The following is a 22,512-nucleotide window of genomic DNA, read 5'->3' as shown; positions in this document are numbered from 1 at the left end:
TATTGGTCTCTGTCGTGTAGTTTTTCGATAAATTTGAAATTCAACCTTTCTTGGATGATGTTCATAATTCGAACATAGCGCGGGTAAGCGCGAGTAACCAAGGCGTGATTGATTGTAGTGTTTCTCCTCGTTGGATGGAAGGACAGCACAAGTTTTCACCTCTTTTTGAACAACCGGGGAACAATGTTCACTTAATTACTTCTCCCTTCCGTCTTTTTGCCACGGAAAAAATTTAACAGACATCTAACGCGATCGCCCGTATTTACGGTCAATCAAGTTGGAGTCGCATTGTGATGTAGATCCATTTCACTGGAAATACGGTCGGCAACGACTGCTTTCCTCCCTGCGTTACATGAAGGAGGGGGGTGAACTCCCGGATGTAAGGAATATAGCAAGGTGTCGCCCCAAAAGATATTATTTTTACCTTCTTTAGTCAGATAGTCTGAAAACGGGCACAGATTTTAAGCACTTTCGTCGTTAAATCAGGTATATTTCTCATAATTGCTATGCGATAAAGCCGACTGAGAATTTCTTTTCTTTTTCGCAAATTTTTTATGCTATAAATTGGAGGATTTTTCAATGGATCAGAAATGGAACGGTCTAACTAAAAAATAGGTCTGAAAGCATGTGTAGTTAAGGGCCACGGCTCCGTTTCTCCATCGCCATGATAATTACCAGCAAGGGCAGAGAAACACTTTTTTTCCCTAAAACATCAAAATTTGAATATTGAAGATCTAATACTATGAAGCTCAAACGATAGAATATCAAGAAACGAAATTGAATAGACCAGCCTTTGAGCTACGGCCCGCACTGCCATCTAAGATTTGTCTTCAGCCCCGTTTAGTCATCGGAATTTTTAGAGACGCGTGTAGAAAATGGCATGCCTCGGTTCGAGCTGCGGTCTGGGCTACGAGAACCCAAAAAGAAATACAAGGAGCATGTTCGTCACTTTATTGTTTGCTACTAGCCTCGTTTCAGCGTCTGGCATTTGCATAACGAGGCCCTTTTGATGTCAAAATAGGTAAGTTTCAAAAGAAACTGTGGTGCGGCATCGGTGGGAGAGTATAACAGGTAATTTAGTGTTAACAACTGAGTTGAAAACGTAAATTGGCCACCGTTAAGAGTGAAAAGGCTGACGTTTCGAGCGTTAGCACTTCGTCAGAGCTAATTTTGGTTAATTTTGATGTTACACATGGTGACAGATTTCTTGAAACGTGTGATTTCTTTTTAACTTAAAAATCCCCTTGTTCGCCCCTCTCCCTCTCTCAGTCCCAGTCTGCTACTGCCATGCTAGCGGAGAGGTGTATTCACGCCTGTTGCTTTGTGAGCTTACGCTATTGTGCGCACTATTTTGTACTTTATGGCTAAATGCTACATAGACGACAAAATGGTATTATGATAAGAGCAATCACATAATACAGGGCCTCTTGGCTCCACCCTGTCGGCATGCGTTGGAGAACGAACGAGGCAGAACATAAAAGGATCAATCGTGATTCAATGAGGTGTGAAGAAGTGCCCTGTATTCTGCAGCTTTCCAAATACATATTTTTTAAAACTTTCAGCGCAGGCGTCTTATTAAGGTCGATTGGCGTTGCAAAATCTCGATCATTTATTCGCCAGACCATGATTGCAAAACCTCACCTGCTCAGCCTATGTGAGGATATTTCGAAGGCTGCTGATCGGATAAAGCTGCACGTCAGAAAAACTCCTCTGGAATACTCTCCTTGGTTAAGTGACGTTGGCAAGTCGAAGGTCTATATTAAACTGGGTAAGTATAGTAACCAACCTTTACTGCTTATCAACAGTAACGAATTTCGTCTTGACTAATCGACAATAAACAGTGTTGGAGTTTGATAAATAACAAGATCGTCACTAACTCAAAGGGTTTATATATGACGCGAAAATAGTTTAGTACAAGATGCGTGAATTTTACAGAAGGCAACGTAAGGTGCCAAACATTCACGCGTGAAATGGGATCAGGCCCCTTCACTCCCCTCCCCCCTGACCTTTGCTACCCTCTTCATTCTTCAAGGATTTTGGTATTAAGAGTTCCACACCCAATCGACTCATACCCCGACCGTTCCCCCTTTGATTCATTTTGTTAGTGGTAGTCTATAATAGGGTTGAATATTAAGCAATAGGGATTTGATAATAGGGTTCTACAACTTCATCATGCAGTTATAGATTTGTAGAATTTCTTGTCAAGTCAATTGATCTTTCAGGCATGATTAAACATATTGCAATTGAACGTTGTTGGGTTTCGTTAAAAAACGGTTACCACCAGTCCAGTGCCACTTATAGGTGCTCTTCTTGCCTTCTGTCAAGATTTTATATATAGGATTTGTACAGCTTTTTGAGTGATCATGGCTGTATGTTTCATCATTGGCAGTTGCTTAATAATTATGAAAAAGGCTGTCAAAACCTCTGAAAGTGTTTGGAGAAGATAACTCCTCTCTCCTTTGGAGAATTTATATAGGTCTTGAAAAGGCTTTGTACCCCACCTTTGCAGGGGACCAAAAATGGTCTGCAAAAATTTGCCAGGCTAATTTTTTGCTAGCATGAAACCTCAAATATTACATATTTCTCCAAAGACTAGAGATGAGTGACTAGGTATGGTGATATCTTAAATTGTGTGGCAACTCATAACAACCATTCACATCACAGCTTGGAGAAAGCTCAATTACCAGCCACTGTTTGGAAACGAGCTGACACTCACCCTTCTTCTTCTTGAGAGGATCGAGGACTAGACTCAAAAAAATGGCAGAAATCAAGCCCAAATCTAGGGCTAATATATTTTTAAATATATCATGATGAATTGTGGACTTTTGCTAAATTGCATATTGCATATTTATTCTCTGACACATGCAAATAACCCTGCTTAGCCTTAAATGTTGATTTTGACTTAAGTGTTGTTTGTTCTCCTTTGGGGACAGTAAAATGTTTTTTTTTGTAAATAACAGTTATCTATTTTCATTAATATAGAGAGTGAACAGATTACAGGATCTTTTAAACTGAGAGGAGCCTTCAACAAACTCCTCACCCTTAAAGAATCAAATGATGAGGTTTTTCTGACTAATGGAGTGATTACAGCTTCTACTGGAAATCATGGAGCAGCCGCTGTAAGATGAAGTTTTTCAATATGGTTGATCTTAATATTTAACAAGCCATTGTTATTTGATGGAGAAAACTTGTACCTGTATGAGGAATGACTAGCTTTACTTTAAGAAAGTGGCTTTATGCTTCATGCTTGTGGAGAATTTAAAGCTTTGGAAATCATGGGCCAATTAACAGACTTAAGCCTTTTAATTTCTATATATTTTTTAATTTATCTGGTTATATCTATGATAAAATGTCAGTAAGAGTCTGCATGATTAAAGGAGTGAACATTTGTGGCCATTACTTAGATTAAAGTATTTTAAAAGTGGTTGTGAGGTCAAAGATGCCCTTTGAAGTCAGCCCCAGTCCTTTCAAGTAGTTATAGTGGAGCCAAGAATGAAGGTAGTTGGCAGTTGTCCATGTAAATTAACTCTGATATTATGAAGTGACAAGTTATTCTTTAATTTAAAATGTTTCTTTGTTTGTTTCTTTTTAATGAGGCATATGCATCAAGTAAAGTTGGCACTCCAGTTACTATTTATGTACCAGAGACCACTTCTTATGCCAAGCTGAAAGTAGTGAAACAGTTTGGTGGGTCTGTGAAGTTCCATGGAGAAGACTGTGTTGAAGCAGAGGTGACAGCCAGGAATGTTGCTAAGGTTCAACAACATTGCTGCACTCCTTATGTTAATGAAGCTTCTTTCTCTCAATACTAACCATAGAAGCACAAAATGATCTGTGTTTGGCTGACCACAATAGTGTGGGAAGATGGTTGAAAAAGCCATAATATAAAGATAAGTTTGGTTCTAGCTCGTTAGTAAACAATGTCCAATTGTGTAAAAATTTACCAACAGGATTGCCTTGGATTCCAGGAGAGTAGTTGTATTTCTAACAATTTTGTGCTGCTGAAATCATTTCCAGGGCTGGATGAAAGCAATGCAACTGGTCATTCAGGCTAGCAAAATCCCTCTCTGAGAATAAGCAACTTTTTGTGTTAATTTGCAAATACCCTAATTTTTTTCAACATTAAGAAAACAAGCCAAAGGAAAGAAGCATGATAATAAGACAAACAGGCTACAAGTTAGTGTTATAGCTGTTAACCCTTTAACTCCCAAGATCTGTTTGTCAATTCTCCACTCTACCTACTACACATTTCCTTCTAAATAAGTCACAAGAATTTGGTGTTAGATCAAGACTACTAACTTCTACCTGATGAGTTTGAGTATTCTCATTACATGTTGGGTGGATAATGTGTGGATGTTACAAGGAGAAGTTACATGTTAATCTCTTATGGGAGTTAAAAGGTTAAGACAAGTGCACCACAAACTCCAAAAAGTGAGTAGCAACTGCATTTAATGACCAAATGAGGGAATACAAATAATGATGGGAATGTGTGACAAGTAACGCAAGATCTACATATCGCAACGAGAGCCCTCATAAAATGTTACAAGAAATCCCTCCTTGTCCCATTTGTTTGACAGTGTATGCTTATCCCTTTAGGAAAGTGGCATGCATTTTGTTTCGCCATATAATGACCTTGTAGTTGTTGCTGGGCAAGGAACCATTGGGTAAATATCTATTTTGTTATTTATGTTGGTGGTGTTTAGTTCATATTTGTTTATTTATTATTTTCATTTAATTATTATTTCTTCAGTCTTGGCATGTGGAGAAAAATAGAAACCTTTCCTTGTTACAGAGTCTTTCACGCTGACAGCTCAGCTTTTTTAATTGTAATACTTAAACTCGACTTTTTCAATGACGAAAAACTTTGTTTAAAATATAATTACAGAGTCGTAACGAGGTATGTGGGATCATGGATCAAAGGGGTGGGATCTGGGATCAGAAGCCTGGGATCGGGGATCAAAGGGGGAGAGGGGAGTACTCTTTTTCGTCGAAGATTACGTTGTGGTCTCCAGAGCTACATAGAGACAGAGGGAGAAACGTAAAGAAAAACAAAATGGTGTTTTTTAAAAATATTTTTCAGATGAATGGCCATGGCCAACACATCGCATAAGCCTCTCTGACATGGCCAGCAACCAGGGATCGCTACGTCAAGGATAGGATCAATTTTTTTCAGTTTTTAGATGGGATCAGTTTAGTTTTTCGGGATCAAGGATCGAAATTATCCGAAATTTTGGGATCGTGGATCACAAAGTATGGATAAAAGCTAGGATCATTATGTATTCCACATACCTCGTTACGACCCTGATAATTACTTTTAAGAGAAATGGAACTTAAACTCACCTCCTCCTTCCATCCAATGAGTGTTTTACGATGATTTTTTTTGTGCATCCACCTCATGTGGAACCTTTTAATGTGACTGTTTTTCTATAAATATTTGCTACTGAAATTTTTAACCTGATTGAAATGCAAACACAAAATGAACTATCGAGTAGTTTTGAGGAATTTAAAGTGAAAGGGCAGATGAAATCGTTGAGAGCATGAGAGTATAGTGACTTATAATAAACCCGAAAACAGGCCAAAATTTACATCAAAATCAAAAATGTGACTGGAAAAATGAGAGAGGTGACATTTTGAGGCCCAAAAGGATTTACGAAAAAACGAGAAAATAAACATTTTTACAGAAACCAAATGTTACAAAAGAGAATTAACAAACCCAGAATCGATACGAAAGATTGTAAGTGAAACTGAAAAACAGATCTCAAAAATCGCTAAGCCAGAAAACGAAGTTGTTGCCTCTTCCAGTTAATGTTTTTGTAATTACTTTGCTAAAACGTACAGCAACTTTCTCTGTAATCCACACAGGGTGGAAATCTTCGAAGACTTGGCCGATGTTGATTCAGTATTCGTTGCTGTTGGAGGAGGGGGACTTATAGGAGGGATTGCAGCCTACCTGAAAAGTGTTAAACCCGGAATAAAGGTAAAAGGTCTCAATGAAGAAGGAAAATGAACCTTCTTTTTGAATGTGCATCGGATGATACGTGAATCGCATGCAACTCTCCTGGTAGGGTTTTCAATAGCAGGTGGCTATCGACGTCCCACCGCCGCTTGTAAGAACTCCTACCACCGTCTGTTGAGCCTGCAATCAGGCTCTCGTGTTTGGATTTTGCCTTGCGGCTTTTTTTTCCGGGCACAGACGCCTATCACACCATCGGCCGCCAGTGGAAAAAGTTATGGAAACCAAAACTTCTGCATTGGATGAAAAAATATGAAAGTGGCGTGAGAATATTTAGCAGAAACTTACCTTCATGTAAGATTGATTGTAAAATTGCCCTGCCACAACAACGTCTATACAGAAAATACGAAACATGTAAAATCGCTGCGTAGTGCCGCGGTTGCCGCTATAGTTTTCCCGCCAAAATGATCCACCAAAATAACGCTCACTCTCATGCGCGCCCGCGTTTTGTCTTCGTCAACGGTCAAACAACCACGGATGTGTTTTTTTTTTTTTTGCGCGCGTATGTTTCCTTGTATGAACACAACAGTCAAACCCTGAGTAAGGCAAGCGCGAGGGGATCAATTATGACCGGCTCCATGTCAGCAACTGCTGTCTTACAAAATAAACGAAAGAAAATTAAAAAGTTCATAGAAAGGTAGAGAAAACTCGAGACTTTTCGAACAGGAAGCTTATTCAAACACAAATATCTTGTTGATTAACCATTCTGTTTGAAGCTTTATCAAAAAAATTCAACGATTTTTAGACCATGTGACTTACTGGCTTGTGTAGCTTGTGTTTGTAACTCGTGTGAGATAACTTGGTTCTGAAAACATGAAAATATACCACCTAGTCATTGCATGCGCATTCGTTTGAGCGCTTTGTTGTGTGTGTGTGTCTTGTTGTTGTTCGTTGCTCGGAGCGGGAAAATGTGGGACTGAGAAGGAGATCTAAAATAGCTAAAATAGACTCTGCTCATGCCGACTCAACTGTTGATTTTAATGCAGATGATTGGATGTCAGCCCTCACAGTCTGCGGTGATGTCAGAGTCAGTGAAGGCAGGGAAAATTTTAGATCTTCCATCAGGTGACACGCTGTCTGACGGTACAAGCGGAGGTGTCGAGGAAAATTCAGTGAGTATTAACAAGTAAGGTGATCTTACGTAAATTCTGATGAGGTGTGGCATGAGCGCAGGCTTGTAAAACTCTTTACATGTTGCGTCCGTGTTTAGTTAACTATTTCACAGATGAGGTTCACGTTTTATCCTTTGTTCAAATTTTAATTTCCCTTTTTTTTTCTGGGTAAGGTCATGAAGGAAATTTTTATACACGCTCGTTATAACCCGGCTTCCTTGGCCGGGGGAATCAGTTTCTTCAATCACGTTGTCTTGCATTGATGTAAATGTCATGGGTACATTTTGTCATGTGTTTTCCTTGCGGAATGATTGTAGCTGAGTGATAAAAGTTTAGAAAAAAGCATACTATTAAGACATGGCTGAAGGTTTAGGTGTGGAACCTAAGCAGCTCGCCTTGACAAGACCTGACAAAGTCGGCCGATCGAAAGAACTCTTACCGTTCTGACGTTAAAAAGATGCATACGCTTTTTTCTTTGTTAAGAGAAAAGGACAAACACAAACCTTTGGAGGACAATGATTCAGGAATTTCATAGAAGCCGTTGGATTAATTCTAGTTTTTCAAATTTTTCTTTACGCTTTATTTTTGGGACATTTGCTGAAAGAAAGAGAGATGTGTTTTTTCATTTCCTTCGGGAGAAAAATTATGTGTGTGCTTTCATGCATTATAAAGTAGAGTTGTATTTCCACATTTTTTTGTTACTGGTGATAAGGTGACGTTTGATCTTTGTAAATATCTTGTCGACGAGTGGATCCTTGTGTCAGAGGAAGAAATTAGTAGAGCAGTTTACCAATTTATGGAAAATCACCATAAAGTGAGTCAGTTACATTTTTTTTATTGCCTAAAAATTTTTCAGTTACATTTTTTTCTATGTTTATTAAATCGACAAGCTGCTGCAGCAGGCGGGTGTGGACCACTAGCATGTTTATCAAAGACTATTATTTCCCCCTCCCTGTTCTCCCTTCCCCTTCGCGAGACCTGATTGATTGTTCTATTCCAGGGCAGGAAAAAATGCGATTTATTCATGAGTCACAATGTTGAGGGCTAGTCAGATTGCAAAGGTAACCACTAATTTCGAAAGGTATTAACTTAGTCATCTGTTGGATTGATTTTTAGATCGTAGAAGGTGCGGCTGGTGTTGCCATTGCTGCTTATTTAAAGGACCATAATAGATTCCAAGGACAAAACGTGGTAATAATTTCTTGTGGAGCTAATATAACCATGAAAAAGTTGAAAGAAGTAATTCTTCAATGGGACCAGATATAATCTGAGCTTGAATTTTTATAACCAATGTTTCCTAGATGTAGAATGCACTTTAATTTTGTGTCGTGAAAAGTTACAATGGCTACTTAGAGGTGAAAAGGAACTAAGCAAAGGGCCTGAAGCGCGGGGAAATTCGAGCGTCATCTTTTGGTTTTGTTTCTGATTGGTTAAGAGCGTGGTGCGAGTTTTCTTAACCAATCACAGAGCCAAACAAAGCAAAACGAATGCAATCCAAGATAACTTTCGACGCTCATCTGAACACTGCATGGTGGAGAGCCTGAGCCAAGTTCAGGCGGATGAAAAATCCATTATGCTCGCATCTCGAGCACACTGCAAACTTCAGTGAATTACTTTTGGCCAAAGAACCACTCAGCAGTATTAAAAGAGATGCCTAGAGAAAAAATTGTTAACCTGCACGTGTGTGTTTAAAAACCTCATTCGTTGAGACAAAAGGGAAAGTTAATAAAATTACATGATTTGTGGAACTAACAAGAGTGAGTTTATAATTGCAGTTTCTCACTGTTGAGTAGATTGTCCTTGTTTACTAAGGTCCCCTCTAAAACCTACTCTTACACTGAAAAATGCCCCTCCAGCTAGAAATGAAAACCATTGCTTGATGGTAGGTGAGGCTCTGGAAGAAAAGGAAAAATCATCGCGTGGCTGCTCCTTACCAGTAACTGAGAAGCCCTTGCTTGAAAGGATGACTCTCCTGTTAAATAACAATGTTTTCCAATTCGATAGTAGTAGGAACGTCTTTATGTTTTTCTATAGTCACTAGGATGTGTCTTTTCAGATCGATCATTTACAAAACACCAGGTTGTCGCACGGTAGTCTCGTTTGTTTCGAACACATGAATGACATTGGATACTATGGGAAATGGTTCATTGTCTATCTAATAACTGTAAGTGTGATTAATCTAGGATAAAAACTTGTCAAATAGAAAGTAATGTAGACTTCTGCGTGTGGTCACAGACATCTGCATCCCCAAGAAAAAGGAGACGAAGTAAAATTTCAGAGACAAATCAAGTCATTACCAGACCGTTAATTTTAAGGACTCTTGTGTAAATCGTCTTCTTTTTAGATACAAGCTGAGGTAGCGTTGAATTTTTCACCTTTTTGATACTTTTCAAAGTTTTTTTTTTATAACACATAAATTTTTTTCTTGAGAAGAAATAAAGACTACTACTACAACAACCCGAACGTACAAAACTGCCTCCATTTTAGCTTCTAGAAAAAACAACTGGACTGAGAGATCTAACCTGAGGTCGAGGCAGGATACTTGCTCTCCTTTATATCGTCTTTTGAAGAGAATTAATGCGTGCTCTCCTTTACATCGTCTTTTGAAGAGAATTAATACAACCCTTTAACACCTATGAATGATCAAGACAAAATTTCTCCTCAAAGTGATAGTAAATATCAAGCAGACGAGTGATGAGAATAAAGTAAAATATAAATTAGGGTATTATTGGTTGATCTAAAACCAAATTTTCCAAACTAATATCATAAGAACTGTATGACAGACAGTAAAGAGATCACAGAAGTGAAAGAGTTAAGGGTATGGCAGAACCCATAAGTCTTTTGTATTCAAATGAAAACAAGGTTTTAAGCAGTGGGATCAGGGCATGACTCGAGAAGTTTGAGGACGTGTCATTCCGTGCTCTGCCCCTTACACTTTTAAAACCCTGGAGAGCATGAGCAGAAATCAACGGTCACGTGAAGGAACACCGAACTTACGAGAAGAAATACCTAGAGATAAAAATTTTGACGAATTAATCCGACTGGTCAAAAGTTTGGTGGTAAAAATCGATAAGCAAGACATGATGTCTTGTGTGTTAAACTTCAACAACTCAAGTCCAAAACTGCTAACCTGTCGGGTGAGATTCACGACTTACAGCAAGGTTTTGATTTTACTAATGAGGAAGTTGAGACGCTAAAAGATACCTTGAGTAATAAACTCGGGTTACCATTTAAAAAAGAAAAAACTCGAGGACCTCGAGCACCGATCAAAAAAAGACAACATTGTCATGTGGAACATTCCTGTTGGCGCCGAGAAAGATTCTTTCTGTCAAGACATCGTGAGTAACATACTGAGACAGCACATAAATTTGGAAGGCGACCTGGAAGCAATGCGCGCTCAATCATCGAACAAACATAAGGCAAAGTACAACTGAAAATAATATTTCACTGCTAACGAGTATTTATCACGTTACACAGATAAGCAATATATTCTCCGAAGGGCTGCGTCAGCATTAAAAGATAACTCTCTCTGAAAGTGGAAATGTGATCATCGCAGTAAATTTTCCAATTTAAGCAATTGGAAAGAAGAAGCCTGAAAAAAAAAAAATCAGGGCTTCAACGGGAAGCAATGCGCGCTCAATCATCGAACAAACATAAGGCAAAGTACAACTGAAAATAATATTTCACTGCTAACGAGTATTTATCACGTTACACGTACACGTTTATTTATCACGTTACACGTACACGTTCCCGTTGAAGCCCTGATTTTTTTTTCAGGCTTCTTCTTTCCAATTGCTTAAATTGGAAAATTTACTGCGATGATCACATTTCCACTTTCATCTACAACCGCAGTACAAAAATATGAATTATTTCATATAAACTCCACATAACTCTCTCTTGGAGGCAAATCGGTACATCTCGGACGACGTAAAGAAGGAAGTGAGAGACGACCGAAAGAAGCTGAGGGACAGGCACTGTTGTACGTAAGTTAAAAGTTAATAAAGACAATTGCTAAAAAAAAAAAAAAAAAAAAAAAAAAAAAAAAAGAACAATGCGTTAAATTTTTAATGCGGAAAAATATTTTTGGGAACCAGTTATTGTTCTCTCGAAGTCTTTCTTCGCATTTAAATTGTGCTTAAATTGGTGCGACAAGACGATGTGCGAATTGCACCTTTCCAATTAAAAGCCATTGTGGGAACTGGTTTTCAATCCGATCATGTCTCCATGCTTAGAGTCTCAAACTGTCATGTGTATAGGTACACTGATAACATAAAAACGCTTGTTTTCACATGTTGTATTCTGTGAGTCTTTGAAACATAGAAGCTGTTTTCATTTTTTAAAACCATGTTAACGCCGGATTCAGTACGAAATTGGAGTGGACCTCACTTCGATTGAAGTTAGAGTTAACAAACAGTTTTGGTCTTCAGGATCAAATCAGGAGTTTACATGAACCAGTGAAAGGGAGGAAAAAACATAGATTTAATACTTTGCACTAATAAAACAAACAAACAAACTGGGGAATTGTCTTTGGCTCTCGCTTGCGGCTCTGTGAATACTTATTTGTACGAACAACAATAAAAAGCTTTTTTTAGTTACAAATTTATGATTCAAGAAAAGAACCCCATGAGATCGCAAACGGCAGCCTGGTATTAAATTGTCCATGCAGGAACCAGTTCTTGGTAATTTATTGTCGTGCAGAAATAACCCGTTCAACCATTCATCGAGGGGATAAAATCTTGATAAACGTGGCAAAGTATAGTTGTCTTACACTTTGGACAGTGAACGTCCACACTTTTAAAAATACAGTTATGGACGATTGACCGTAACCTCAAACAGCCTGAAAAACAACTTAGTGAATATTTTAAACCAAACAACTAATATAAGGTAGGTAAAGTAGCCAAACTTAATTTGACATCGAAAATGGGAATTATTTCAGGAAATTCCTTTTTAATCCGTATTTCTCTAAATTTGGAGTAACGGAGGATGTATCTTAGGTTAGACAGTAGATAGTTTTACTTTTTAGCAAGGTATTAGGCTCATCCAGCTTCACGAAGCTGTTGTATCAATCTGTGTGCAATTCACCAACATGACTGAGTCAGCGTATTACTGAAATGCGTATTTAAACGTAATTAAATTGCGGACAGCTTTTTCTCACTTTGATTTCGAAATTTCCCCCATTTTAACTATGCTTAACGAACGCATTTAGGTGACGCTTTTCCTTCTATTCCTAGAGATAGCAGCGATGAAATACTTTCATATCCTCCTCCTGATGATTTCAGGTAAAGAGTTGCGTGTCTTAAATGCAAAAAGAAAGTGGCTCTAACACAGCGAGTTTCATTGACCAATGAGGATTCTTTTATTATTTGAGGTTTTTAAAGTGATCTCGTTTAGCGAGCTTCAAGGCTTTTTTAGTTTCACTTCATTGAAACACCATATCAACTGAGCTCGTAGTTTGCCTGTGGTAATGCCTGGCCATTGATATCCATCAGATGCTTTCCATAAATAAAGATACTTTATCCATAATAACTGCATCTTGTCAACCACGAAATGAGTGCCGGAGAAACCTTTTTAACCAAGAACAACAATAATCATGGATGAAAATACAGAATTATTACGTTTTAAATATTTTAAACTTGTTCATTTAGTTTGTAATTTAGAAAGTCATTTGAACCTGAGAGATTTGCCCTTAACTCTTCCAGGTACAATATCTAAGAAAGAAAGACCCAGCCAAGTCCATATCTCAGGACAAGTTTCACCAACCGCAACTAAACAAATCCAGCTAAAAAGGGACTTTCTTTATGGGCAGCAATCCTTGGCCGGCCCACTTCCTGTGTACGTTCCGCCTGTAACGAGATGGAACAGTGGAATTATGCGGCAGGAAAGAGGTGAAAACCGCGGATTTGTGGCGCGACGAACAGCAAGACCTTCCGCTAAATCCATTCCATTTCTTCCTGGCGCGAGCTCTAAAGTGACTCAGTTCCACTACAGGGGTGCTGAAAGAACGCAACCCAGGGAAACAAAGAAACCTGTTTTGCCTGATATTATTAGTTCAACAAACGGTAATGAAAGCTGGTATGTTGCATGACTTGAATAATGGTGTGGTCTATAGAGTTTAAATCAGTTCCTTACCACTCGTTTAATAGTTCCCTTCTAAATCCTTCGAAGAAAATTGGAGCGGAGAAAAGAGAGGGCGCTATATTAAATGAAAACTGGCCATAAATTTTCAGTTTTAAATGCGACTTTGTTTAGAGTTTAATTGAGACTGAAAAAAAAAATGGTGAAACCTGGTTTGAGCCGTCACTAACGGAACTCAAGCAAGTGTTTGACTCTATACAGGATGTCCGCTAAACATATTTAGTCAATCAGTTGCGCGACAGTGGCTAATCCCCAAATAATACAGAATATGTAATCACCAGCATCGCAAATTTGGTGCTGGATAAATCAAAAAAGCGCTTTATTGAAAAAAAAAATGTTTTGAGTGTAAAAAATGTAGTCTTGAGCACTTACGCTTCAAAGAAATGCTACCATTTTATGTCCACTTTAATGTAGGTTTTATGTAACAATGGGGGTTAATTTTGGCGAGCGCATGTGCTTAATAGAGGAGTTTACTGTTTATAGGTTTATTTTACGCCAAGTATGAGGAAAACAGTTAAGAACTTGTGCCAGTGTTCGCTTTAGACAGTGTGTCTGCTTAATATGGGGTCCACTACAGGTTTAACAGAAAAGTGAATCAAGTAATGAAGACCTTGAGCAAACCACGACGGCGACGGCAACGAGGACATGGAAAAACAAAAGATCTGATCGGCAGAACAATAGCTCAGCACGTGCGTTTTAAAAATTTGTACATTTCTTAGTCGTCCTATGCAAAACAACAACGTGAAATCACCACAATTTGCGTCGTCTGCGAACCAAAACCGCGACGGCAAATTATTTTAATTTCCATTTGGAACTTAACGCTTCTTTTCGCCGCCGTATGAGACGGTAGACAGAAAGGCAGAAATTATTTTTCAATCGAAGTTTTCCTTGGCGTTGCCGTCCTGACTGCTCAAGGTCGCTAATGTGGAGTTATTCGAAAGGATGAAACCAAATTTTCGTGGGCAGAAAGGCAGAGAGGCCTTTCAAACTTCGCCTTTTTTCCCTAAAAGTCATTTTTTAACCTTTAGGGGAAAGCCACGAAGGGCAGGCTAATAATTTCCAGAAGAAAAGTTCAACTACCAAACAAAAACAAAATCGTCACCAATCAACGTCTGCGAGTGACCAAAGCTCGGCTGGGAATGGAGGTGGAGGTCTTGGTTCTATATTGAAAGGAGCAAACGTTCAAGGTGCTGTTGTAGAGAAGGGAATTGAAGTGATGGGGAAGCTAGTGGATAAACAGTTACAGATCATCGATGAAGCACAAGAGAAGGCTGAAAATTTCTTAAAAAAGGAGGTTTGACACCTTTATCTGATTTCATCACATTTCTCTACCAACTGGAGGTGGATTTAATGGATTGGGGGGAAGGCTTAATCGAAGATAGTGGGAAGGGGGAGTTTCCTCATTTTTCCATTATTTACTTCCAAGAGCTTTTTAACCTAACCGTCCTTCTAAGATATTATGCAATCTGGGTTTCATTTTACTTCATTTTCAGATTTTTCGTTGTCTCAAATATATATTGTGTTAACAGATGTAAGAAGCTCACTGCTATTCAAATCAGAGAGCCCTTTGGGCCAGTCATTAGTAAAAACAAGAAAAAGAAAAATGCTATTCATATAACTCGCCGAAAAAACCTAATTCCATTCCTTTCAGGCTTCGTAGTTAGGCAGGTCATATCAAAACAATTTGAGTACCTCCGAACTTGTACTTTCGTCACTTTTAGTCGGCGTTCTCTCGGAATTTTGCAGGATCACCTCTGAGTTCTTTTCAATAAAAATTCTGTTTTAGCAGCTTTAAAAGTTGAGCAAGGGAGACTACTTAAATGATAATTTAGGTCGTTTAGCAACATTGTTGGGGAAATCCTAGCGAGGATATGGGCTGGTTGGCAGCCAAAGGTGGTGTCGTTTTTTGTCAGTTCTCCCTAAGATAAGACAACATATGATGAACTAAGACACTTATTTCAACACAGTATTGATAAATTAAGCAGTAACCGTGGAATATTACTAACTTGCTATCCCAACTTTGGCAGATAAAGTTAGACATCGTACCCGATAAATCCTGGCAAACTGATGATATGTTCATCCCAGCCGGTTACCACATGAACTCACACATCTCCAGTGAAGACAGCGCTCCTAAGGAAGTCGGTGAGCCACCCTATACCTACCCAGCAGGCGTTGGGAACGTGTTAATGAATGGCTGTTGGGGCACTGGGTACCAAGAGGGAGATCCTTGCTACGCTGCTCGGTGGAAATTAGAAGCATGCTTGGTATGGTAGTAGTTCTGTTTTCTTCATAGCAACAGTTAGTTCTGACTTTGCAAAAGCCAGGAACTCTATCTATACCAAAGTCATCAACGCCTGTAGATGAAATAGAAATTTAGTTGTGCTATTTAGAAGCAATCTTATGATTCAGGTGTGGACATATCTCCCATAATTTCGCTCTCACTCGATTGATTAAGGGGCCAACATGTCGTTGCTTTCGTGTCTCACTTCTGCAGAACTTGATTGACGGCGCGGCATTTATGGGTGTTGGATTTGACGGGCGTGGTGAGTACAGCCCCGAATCAAGAAAAATGAGCATCGTGCAGCGAAACTGCGCTGGGAAAGCAACGTAAGTATGATATTGCTCTCTTTGTAAGTGCTCTGCCTCTATTATCCAGATTGTTATGAGTTTTTTGTTTGAACATGTAGTGGTACTAAGCACGTTTGATAACAATGCTACTGTTTGGACTTAAAAACTCTGCTTACTTTCATGACAGTCTGCTCCCAGTTGGCTTTATAGCTCAGTCTAGTGCTACAACAGTATTGCAGAGTAGTCATGGGTTCGCACCCCGTTGAGTCCGATTGTTTTAGGTTATGTATTCACGATTACTGTACGGGCGTGTTTAAATGCGGTGACTTCTGTTAAAATCTCAAGAGTCACTCTAACTGATTTTGTTGGTTTTATTTTTTAAGATACGATGATTACGATGTCCCTGACACAATGAACGTTCATGGCATCTACGACACCAAAGCGTCCACGGTGACCTTTGAGAGCCGCAGTGAGTTTCAGAAATACTTACAGGAAGAGGCTGGGGTGTCTGGGTCGTACTTTGGCTTCTACGCGGGTGTCAAGGTGGGTTGGGGCGAGTCAGAGACTCAAGCCAGCCAGAAGTATATGGCTCTCCTACACGTTGACATCAACAGGTACATAAAAACGTTGTTCGATTGTTATTTCCCTTTACTTTTGTGGTTTCAGGTTGTTCCATCATTATTATATAAGTATAGCACTGGTGGCGGATCCAGAGAGAGGGTTCGGTGGGTTCGGATTTTCGCGCGTTTGAGGCAATTTACTTGTTTTTCATTTCTTCCCCTCAGCATCTCGTGATTATGTCTTATTTTGTATTCTGATTGGCCGTTGTTGTTGCATTTCGTTTATGACGAGAGGAAATCCGACCTGCGATCGTAAGTTGTTTGGGGAGCGACTCCTATCTTCCGGCCTCCGACTTCGTTTCTTTAACAAGTACTCTTTTATTTTCGACTCTCAGGTATGAGATTTTTATAGACGAAGTAAAGCCAAAGGACTTAAGTGCGTCGTTTCTGAAAGAATTTATGGCCCTACCGACCTCTTACTTTGCGGCAGGAGCGCCCATGAAGTATTGTAAGTGTGTTTTTCATGTTTGCTTTTGTATTTAATTAAAACATGACATTTGGTTGTCATTAACTTTCCTTAGGAGATGAACTATAGTTTTAACTTTTAAGTTAAAACTCAATTGAGCATTTTTGTGGTTAGGTCACAGTAAAGAATGTAAGAGCGTATGCGCGCAATGTATGTATGTATGTATGATGTTCTTAGCAAACTACCCACATGTACGCTTTTCGTGCCTGTTTTTGTAAATTGTTTTTGCGTTTTGATCAACTTTTGTAGTGGATTTCATACAGAGATGGGGCACTCACTACATCAAGTCTGCTAAGTTTGGAGGCCAGCTCCAGATTCGTAAATTCATGGACGCAAGTGACGTTTCCAGTAAGAAAGAGTTCGCACGAGAAATGGAAGTGGAATACAAATCCTTGTTCGCTAGTGTTGGAGCAAAGGAAAGTAGAAGAGAGGGAGAATCGTCCAGGCAACAGGCAAAAACAACATCGACGACGATTCTTGCCATGGGAGGAAGTCAACAAATTGCTTCTATTTTATCCGACGCATATTCGCCAGCTTTTAAGAACGAGTTTAAGGATTGGCTTGCATCAATTCCTCAATATCCAAAGCCGTTTGAGTTTCAGATGGCTTTAGTTACAACTCTTCTTAACTTCCGACTTCACGATTTGTTTCCCGAAGAGAGAAGTAATTGGGGATGCGAAGGAAATGCTGCAAAACTCAAAGAAGAGATCTCAGCAAATGAAGACAGGTTAAAGTTTTATGAAACGGTGGACTCCAACGGGACAGTTCAGAAGTACTATTGTAAGTTTGATAGCCGAAAGTCTCTGGAGGAGGCAATTACAAGGAGAAGAATCAGCTTGACCAGAGCCATTGAAGTCTACATGAAGGAGGTCAGTGACACACAAACCTCCAACATTTTATGAGGATTACATGCTTTATAGGATTTAATGGACACACAGTGCTGTGTGAAAGTTTTTATCACAATGACTACTATTTTTCTCAGTTTCTTCACGAATTAATCACTTCCACCCCATATTAGAGTAGTATCAAGACAACTCGAGGAAACGTCATTGCATGTTGATTTTTCAATTGCTGTTTATTTATTCATTTATTTATTTATTTGGTAAGGGCCCGAATTCGATTACGGACATTCAGTTACCACCATGCAATAAAGACAGTCAAACAAAACCCGGAGCTGCACAACCGGAAACAACAGACCAAGCCGATGAAGCAGTAAAACACAAAGAAGTGGTCGGCCTTAGCTGGCAGCATATCACAAAAGACAAAGCGTTATTCCGAGTTATCTTTGACATGAGAAACGATTTGAAAGGTACCAAGGACTTCAGTGACATTCCGAGAAATATGAGTCGTTTGGTTCGCTACAAAGATGGAAAATGGTTCACGGCTGAAAAAGATGGCTCTTTTCACCTCTACAATGCCTTCAGAAATGGAAAAAGCGGCGATCCTCAACAGCATAAAATATCTATTCTTGGTCTCGTGCTTTCCTTCAATCCAAACACCGGCGGGCTGACCCTTTTGTCACGTGATTTTGAAGCGTCGAGAGTGTTTTTCCCAAACCTTCACGATACACTGGCAGGAAAAGAGCTGGGGCGAGCCGTTTTAGATTCTAGTATCTCCGAGTCTGGTGCTTCAAAGCGTGAAACCTTAGCTGACCCTCCCTGCAATGTCAAGTGGTCAAATGCTCTCCGGTTTGATCCTACTGAAGCCAAAGGGAAGTGTCTCCATTTCACAGCCTCTAGTGAGGGAAACATTTTTGTCGTGTTTGCAACTTTACCGATCGATAAGACCTCTTGGTATTACATTGAAATTACACCTCAGAAAGTGGCTATTTACAAGGTAATGATCAATGAATCTACGCAAATATGTCTCCTTTGAGAGTCATTCTAAGCGAGATAAATGTAAAAAGAGCATTTTAGTCAGAAAACATGACAAATGTCCTCCGAAAAAATGACGCCAAATTAAGTTGAAAATGAAACTACCTTTGGCAATTGAAACCCTTGACGTAATCCATGGGCATGTGCACACTACAGGGCTAATCAGTAATTGTACCATTAAAATACAAAAGTATTTTAAGAAAATACTATCTTCAACTCGTTTTCTGCCCATACCAAAACTCAAAAGTAGCGTTTGCACATTCATCCAGTTTAAAGAGCGTTTTCAAAAATTTCTTTTTTTTCTGTAAACATATTATCCACAAAAAAGGCGCGCGGAGAACATGGGGTGAGATCGAGTCAGAAAAATAACGCACACTTTCTGCTATCAGGGACTCGTACTTAAGACCTCCACGACAAACATCAATGCGAGAGGTCTGGGCGATCCAAACCTGCTTCAGTCATACTTTGTGTGCGTCACCGAGTCCGAGTCAAGCACACTTATTGAATATGGTAAAACACTGGGAACCACTCAAAGTGGTGACGTGTACCTCAACATGCTTGACTTGGAAAAGCCGCTGAATGCTCGCTTTTACGCGTTTGGGAATGGAGACAAGAAGGCTGACGTCATTGATGCCCACATAGTAGCACGTGATCAAACAAAAGCCGAGTGTAAAGGCGACACGTTTATCGACCTGACCACAAGACTGTGCACGCAAGAATGTCACGAAGACTGCGATCCCTTATACGGTAATTTATCTCGTACCTATTTTCGGCTGAATTTACCTTGGAAACTATGACGTTATGTCATACAGACTCCGTTTTAGTAAGACAAATAAATGAGATCTTAAATAAAATGTAAGTACCTGTGAGGTGTAGTAACCAACATGAAGTTAAGGAGGATATTTTTACTTTACTCATCACTCTTCTCAAAACTGATAAAGAGACATATTTTATTACATAGGCTGTACTATTACTTAAGTTGGTTTTTTTTCTTTTCAATTTTTGATTATTTTATTTTCAGGTTGTAACACATTGTCGTCGGGGAATCCTTTACCGACTGAGTGCAATGTTTGTCGAGTAGCCAAAGATAAGAATACCGGCAGTTGTCTTCCAGAATGTCCCCCTGAAAAATTCCTCACAGCTGATAAGCTGTGTGTCGACCTCAGTTGTAAGTAAAGAGGCCGATGCCATTTAAAAGAGTTATTTTCAACTGAGGGTAAAGTATTCTGGGATTGCACGAAATTTACTTTTTTTCGTACCTAAAATAGCTACGGTTCGTGTGAGACGACTCCTTGAGGAAACAACCAGACAGTAGCGTTACTGACACAAGCCTCACTTGAAGGCTTAGCAAGGCTTTGCCTTAGGCAAGCCAGGGCAAACAGGAAAAACGGCGCCAAAAAAACACCGGTAGCGTGATTTCCAGGCTGAGATGAAGAAATGGGACCGTGCCTGGACTACACTCAAAGGGTAGCTCAGGAAAGAACGAGGCGGGAAAGTGAGATCGTCGATGGCCTTTGCTCCAGGAGGAGCTGGGGCGTATTTATCTCTAAAATAGAGATGCGCGCGCTCTGATTGGTCGAGGATTGCGTCATATCTCGCTAAAATCAACTCGCGCGAGGTGATCACAACAGGGGTGCTAAATTCTCAAATGGGTGCCTCGCGTTTTGTCAATGTTACTGAGGAAGTAATAGACGCGATTGAAGAAAATTCAATTCCGAAGAGCACAAAGATGCTACTAAGTTTGACGTAACACTCTTTAAAAGAAAGATATGACGTTTATGCTGATTGAATGAACTAAAACTGTTTCAAAATTCTAGTGGAAACAGGCTGCTCATCTCAATACAAACCTATAAATCAAAACCTTTGTAACAGAATGGTTTCAACAACAAAAAAAATTTACAGCAGAATTCGAAAGCACTTGAGCAATAATACTAATACAATTATTCGCCTCAAGCTCGGTGAATATTTTTTAATAACCCCCTCGACTTCATCTTGGGAATTGTTCACCAATATTCACTTCGCCTTTGGCAAATGATAATTATACAACTGACTATGTGAGGCGATATTATAATTTTAAAACAACCAAATCAATGACAAAACTGTTTCCTAGATAATTCTCCGCCGTTACCGGAGTTAATGAGTGTTCTTTTGTATTCGCATTATAGCAACTTATGACATGGAGTTCCAAACCGAGGACAACGCCCTAAGGGCGAGTGTCAGGGAGATACCTGAGTTACAAGCTTTAACCCTGTGCTTTTGGATTCGTCTTCCTCAAGGCTACAAGACAACGCGTTTTCCCTACCCCATAATCGATTACAGAACTGGAAGCAATAGACTTGAAACAGTCACGGTGTACTTGTCTGAAAACCATGAGTCAAAAGATATCAAACTGGAACTGACCTTTATAGTAGGAGGAGGGGAAACGTAAGTGGAAAGATTTCTTTTCGATGCACAAACTTGCTTGCATTGAATACTTTATGTACCCAAAGTAGCAGTCGAAAATCCCATATTTGAAAAAGAATGCAGAGCAGAACGGTGCGATCCTCAGTCCGCAAATCTTAGGTCTTTTGTACAGCACAGTACAGGAGTGACCTATTTTAGCTCTTAGCGGAAAGCATTATTGGTTCAGGTACTACTATTCTTGAGCGAAAAACTGGGGTTCAGTATAATAGCGAGCTTAATAAGGAAGAGTTTCCAGAGGCAGATAGCAATCTGGGATTCAGAGTTCTTTGAATTCCCTGGCGCATAATTTTTTTTGTAACGTTTTTCTTAAAAAAGAGCACTTTACAACTGATTGCTAGCGATCAACATTTATCAAGAGCGGCCGCATCCGCCACACAATCGAAGTCCGAGGTGAAAGAGCGTCTTTGCGTCTGTGTCGTTTACAACTTTTCATCCTCGTTTGGCAACATTGTACCCTCGACATTGATGATCCTAGCAGTACACAGTACGCGTGTCGCAAGTGAAAATAGTATCGCCTTAGGTCACCAACGAGTTCTCTGCTTTTCAGCGATGGAGGTCTGAGACTCGAAGCCTCGTGAGGGATGGTAAGCTCATGCCAAAAACGAATGCATTCGTTCTTTAGTTGTCGATCGAGCTCGAAATCGAATTTTCTCATCAATCCTAGAAATTTGCAGGAAGCCACACATGAACCTTGTATACTAGCCTTTCTCGCGCAAAGGCTGGAGATCTTTATACTGTTTATTTACCGTCTCCCTTCTTTTCTCTTCCCTTGCTGTGTTACCAATTATTAATTTATGTAATGTATTAATCCAGGTTATCAGTAGGCGTCTTATCAGATCAAAACTGGCACCAGATCTGCATTTCGTGGGCAGGCCACAGTGGGGTGACCATACAGTACCTGGATGGTGTGCGCAAGGTGGCAGACACTCGACACATAGGAACCTTGGAGGGTGGTGGAAGGCTGACAGTCGGTCATCACACAGAGTATGTTTATCAAATAACCGGCTTGCATCTCTGGGACAAGGTGATTCCTCCCGAAGAGATCGCCGAGTTTGCCACAGCGTGTGAAAAAGGAAATGGAAACGTAAAAACCTGGGCAGATTTTTACGATCTTGCGGTTGAAGAAAAAATCAAAATTAACACGCCTTCAAATTGTCGGGTGAGCCCTAGTGATGCTCAGTAAATAGTATGGAAAATCTTGGCTTATATTTTCCCAGGTCACATTCAGAATAAAAGTCATTTGACGTCACGGTATGTTTGA

General features: G+C 39.6%; 2 protein-coding genes across 8 annotated transcripts; both read left to right on the top strand.

Moving 5' to 3' along the window:
- Positions 1–957: 957 nt before the first annotated feature.
- On the top strand, positions 958–8,877 carry LOC113670111 (uncharacterized). 4 transcript variants are annotated; one of them, XM_089205417.1, is made up of 9 exons: positions 958–1,071; positions 1,563–1,768; positions 2,983–3,119; positions 3,597–3,755; positions 4,597–4,664; positions 5,863–5,977; positions 7,000–7,125; positions 7,838–7,939; positions 8,242–8,877. In XM_089205417.1, the coding sequence occupies exons 2-9, from the start codon at positions 1,624–1,626 to the stop codon at positions 8,389–8,391; spliced, it is 1,002 nt and encodes a 333-aa protein (XP_089061543.1). In that variant the 5' UTR covers positions 958–1,071; positions 1,563–1,623; the 3' UTR covers positions 8,392–8,877. The 4 variants fall into 4 exon arrangements, 3 of the variants coding, with proteins under 3 accessions (XP_089061543.1, XP_089061542.1, XP_089061544.1); XR_016186337.1 differs by having other exon boundaries at positions 967–1,071; positions 1,621–1,768; positions 7,000–7,139; positions 8,242–8,337; XM_089205416.1 differs by having other exon boundaries at positions 967–1,071; positions 1,621–1,768.
- Positions 8,878–10,618: 1,741 nt separating this feature from the next.
- LOC113670108 (uncharacterized) lies at positions 10,619–22,505 on the top strand. 4 transcript variants are annotated; one of them, XM_089205412.1, is made up of 15 exons: positions 10,619–10,656; positions 11,024–11,108; positions 12,357–12,404; positions 12,825–13,184; positions 14,289–14,554; positions 15,288–15,524; positions 15,755–15,867; positions 16,212–16,442; positions 16,784–16,896; positions 17,164–17,783; positions 18,022–18,750; positions 19,178–19,535; positions 19,810–19,956; positions 20,954–21,212; positions 22,065–22,505. In XM_089205412.1, the coding sequence occupies exons 3-15, from the start codon at positions 12,368–12,370 to the stop codon at positions 22,432–22,434; spliced, it is 3,840 nt and encodes a 1,279-aa protein (XP_089061538.1). In that variant the 5' UTR covers positions 10,619–10,656; positions 11,024–11,108; positions 12,357–12,367; the 3' UTR covers positions 22,435–22,505. The 4 variants fall into 4 exon arrangements, with proteins under 4 accessions (XP_089061538.1, XP_089061539.1, XP_089061540.1 ...); XM_089205413.1 differs by lacking the exon at positions 10,619–10,656 and having other exon boundaries at positions 10,978–11,104; XM_089205414.1 differs by lacking the exons at positions 10,619–10,656; positions 11,024–11,108 and adding an exon at positions 11,873–12,009.
- Positions 22,506–22,512: the final 7 nt, after the last annotated feature.

The sequence above is a fragment of the Pocillopora damicornis genome, chromosome 4 (assembly GCF_964200805.1).
Source record: "Pocillopora damicornis chromosome 4, jaPocDami1.2, whole genome shotgun sequence".
Lineage (NCBI taxonomy): Eukaryota > Metazoa > Cnidaria > Anthozoa > Scleractinia > Pocilloporidae > Pocillopora > Pocillopora damicornis.
This window is presented reverse-complemented; position numbering and strand designations above follow the sequence as displayed.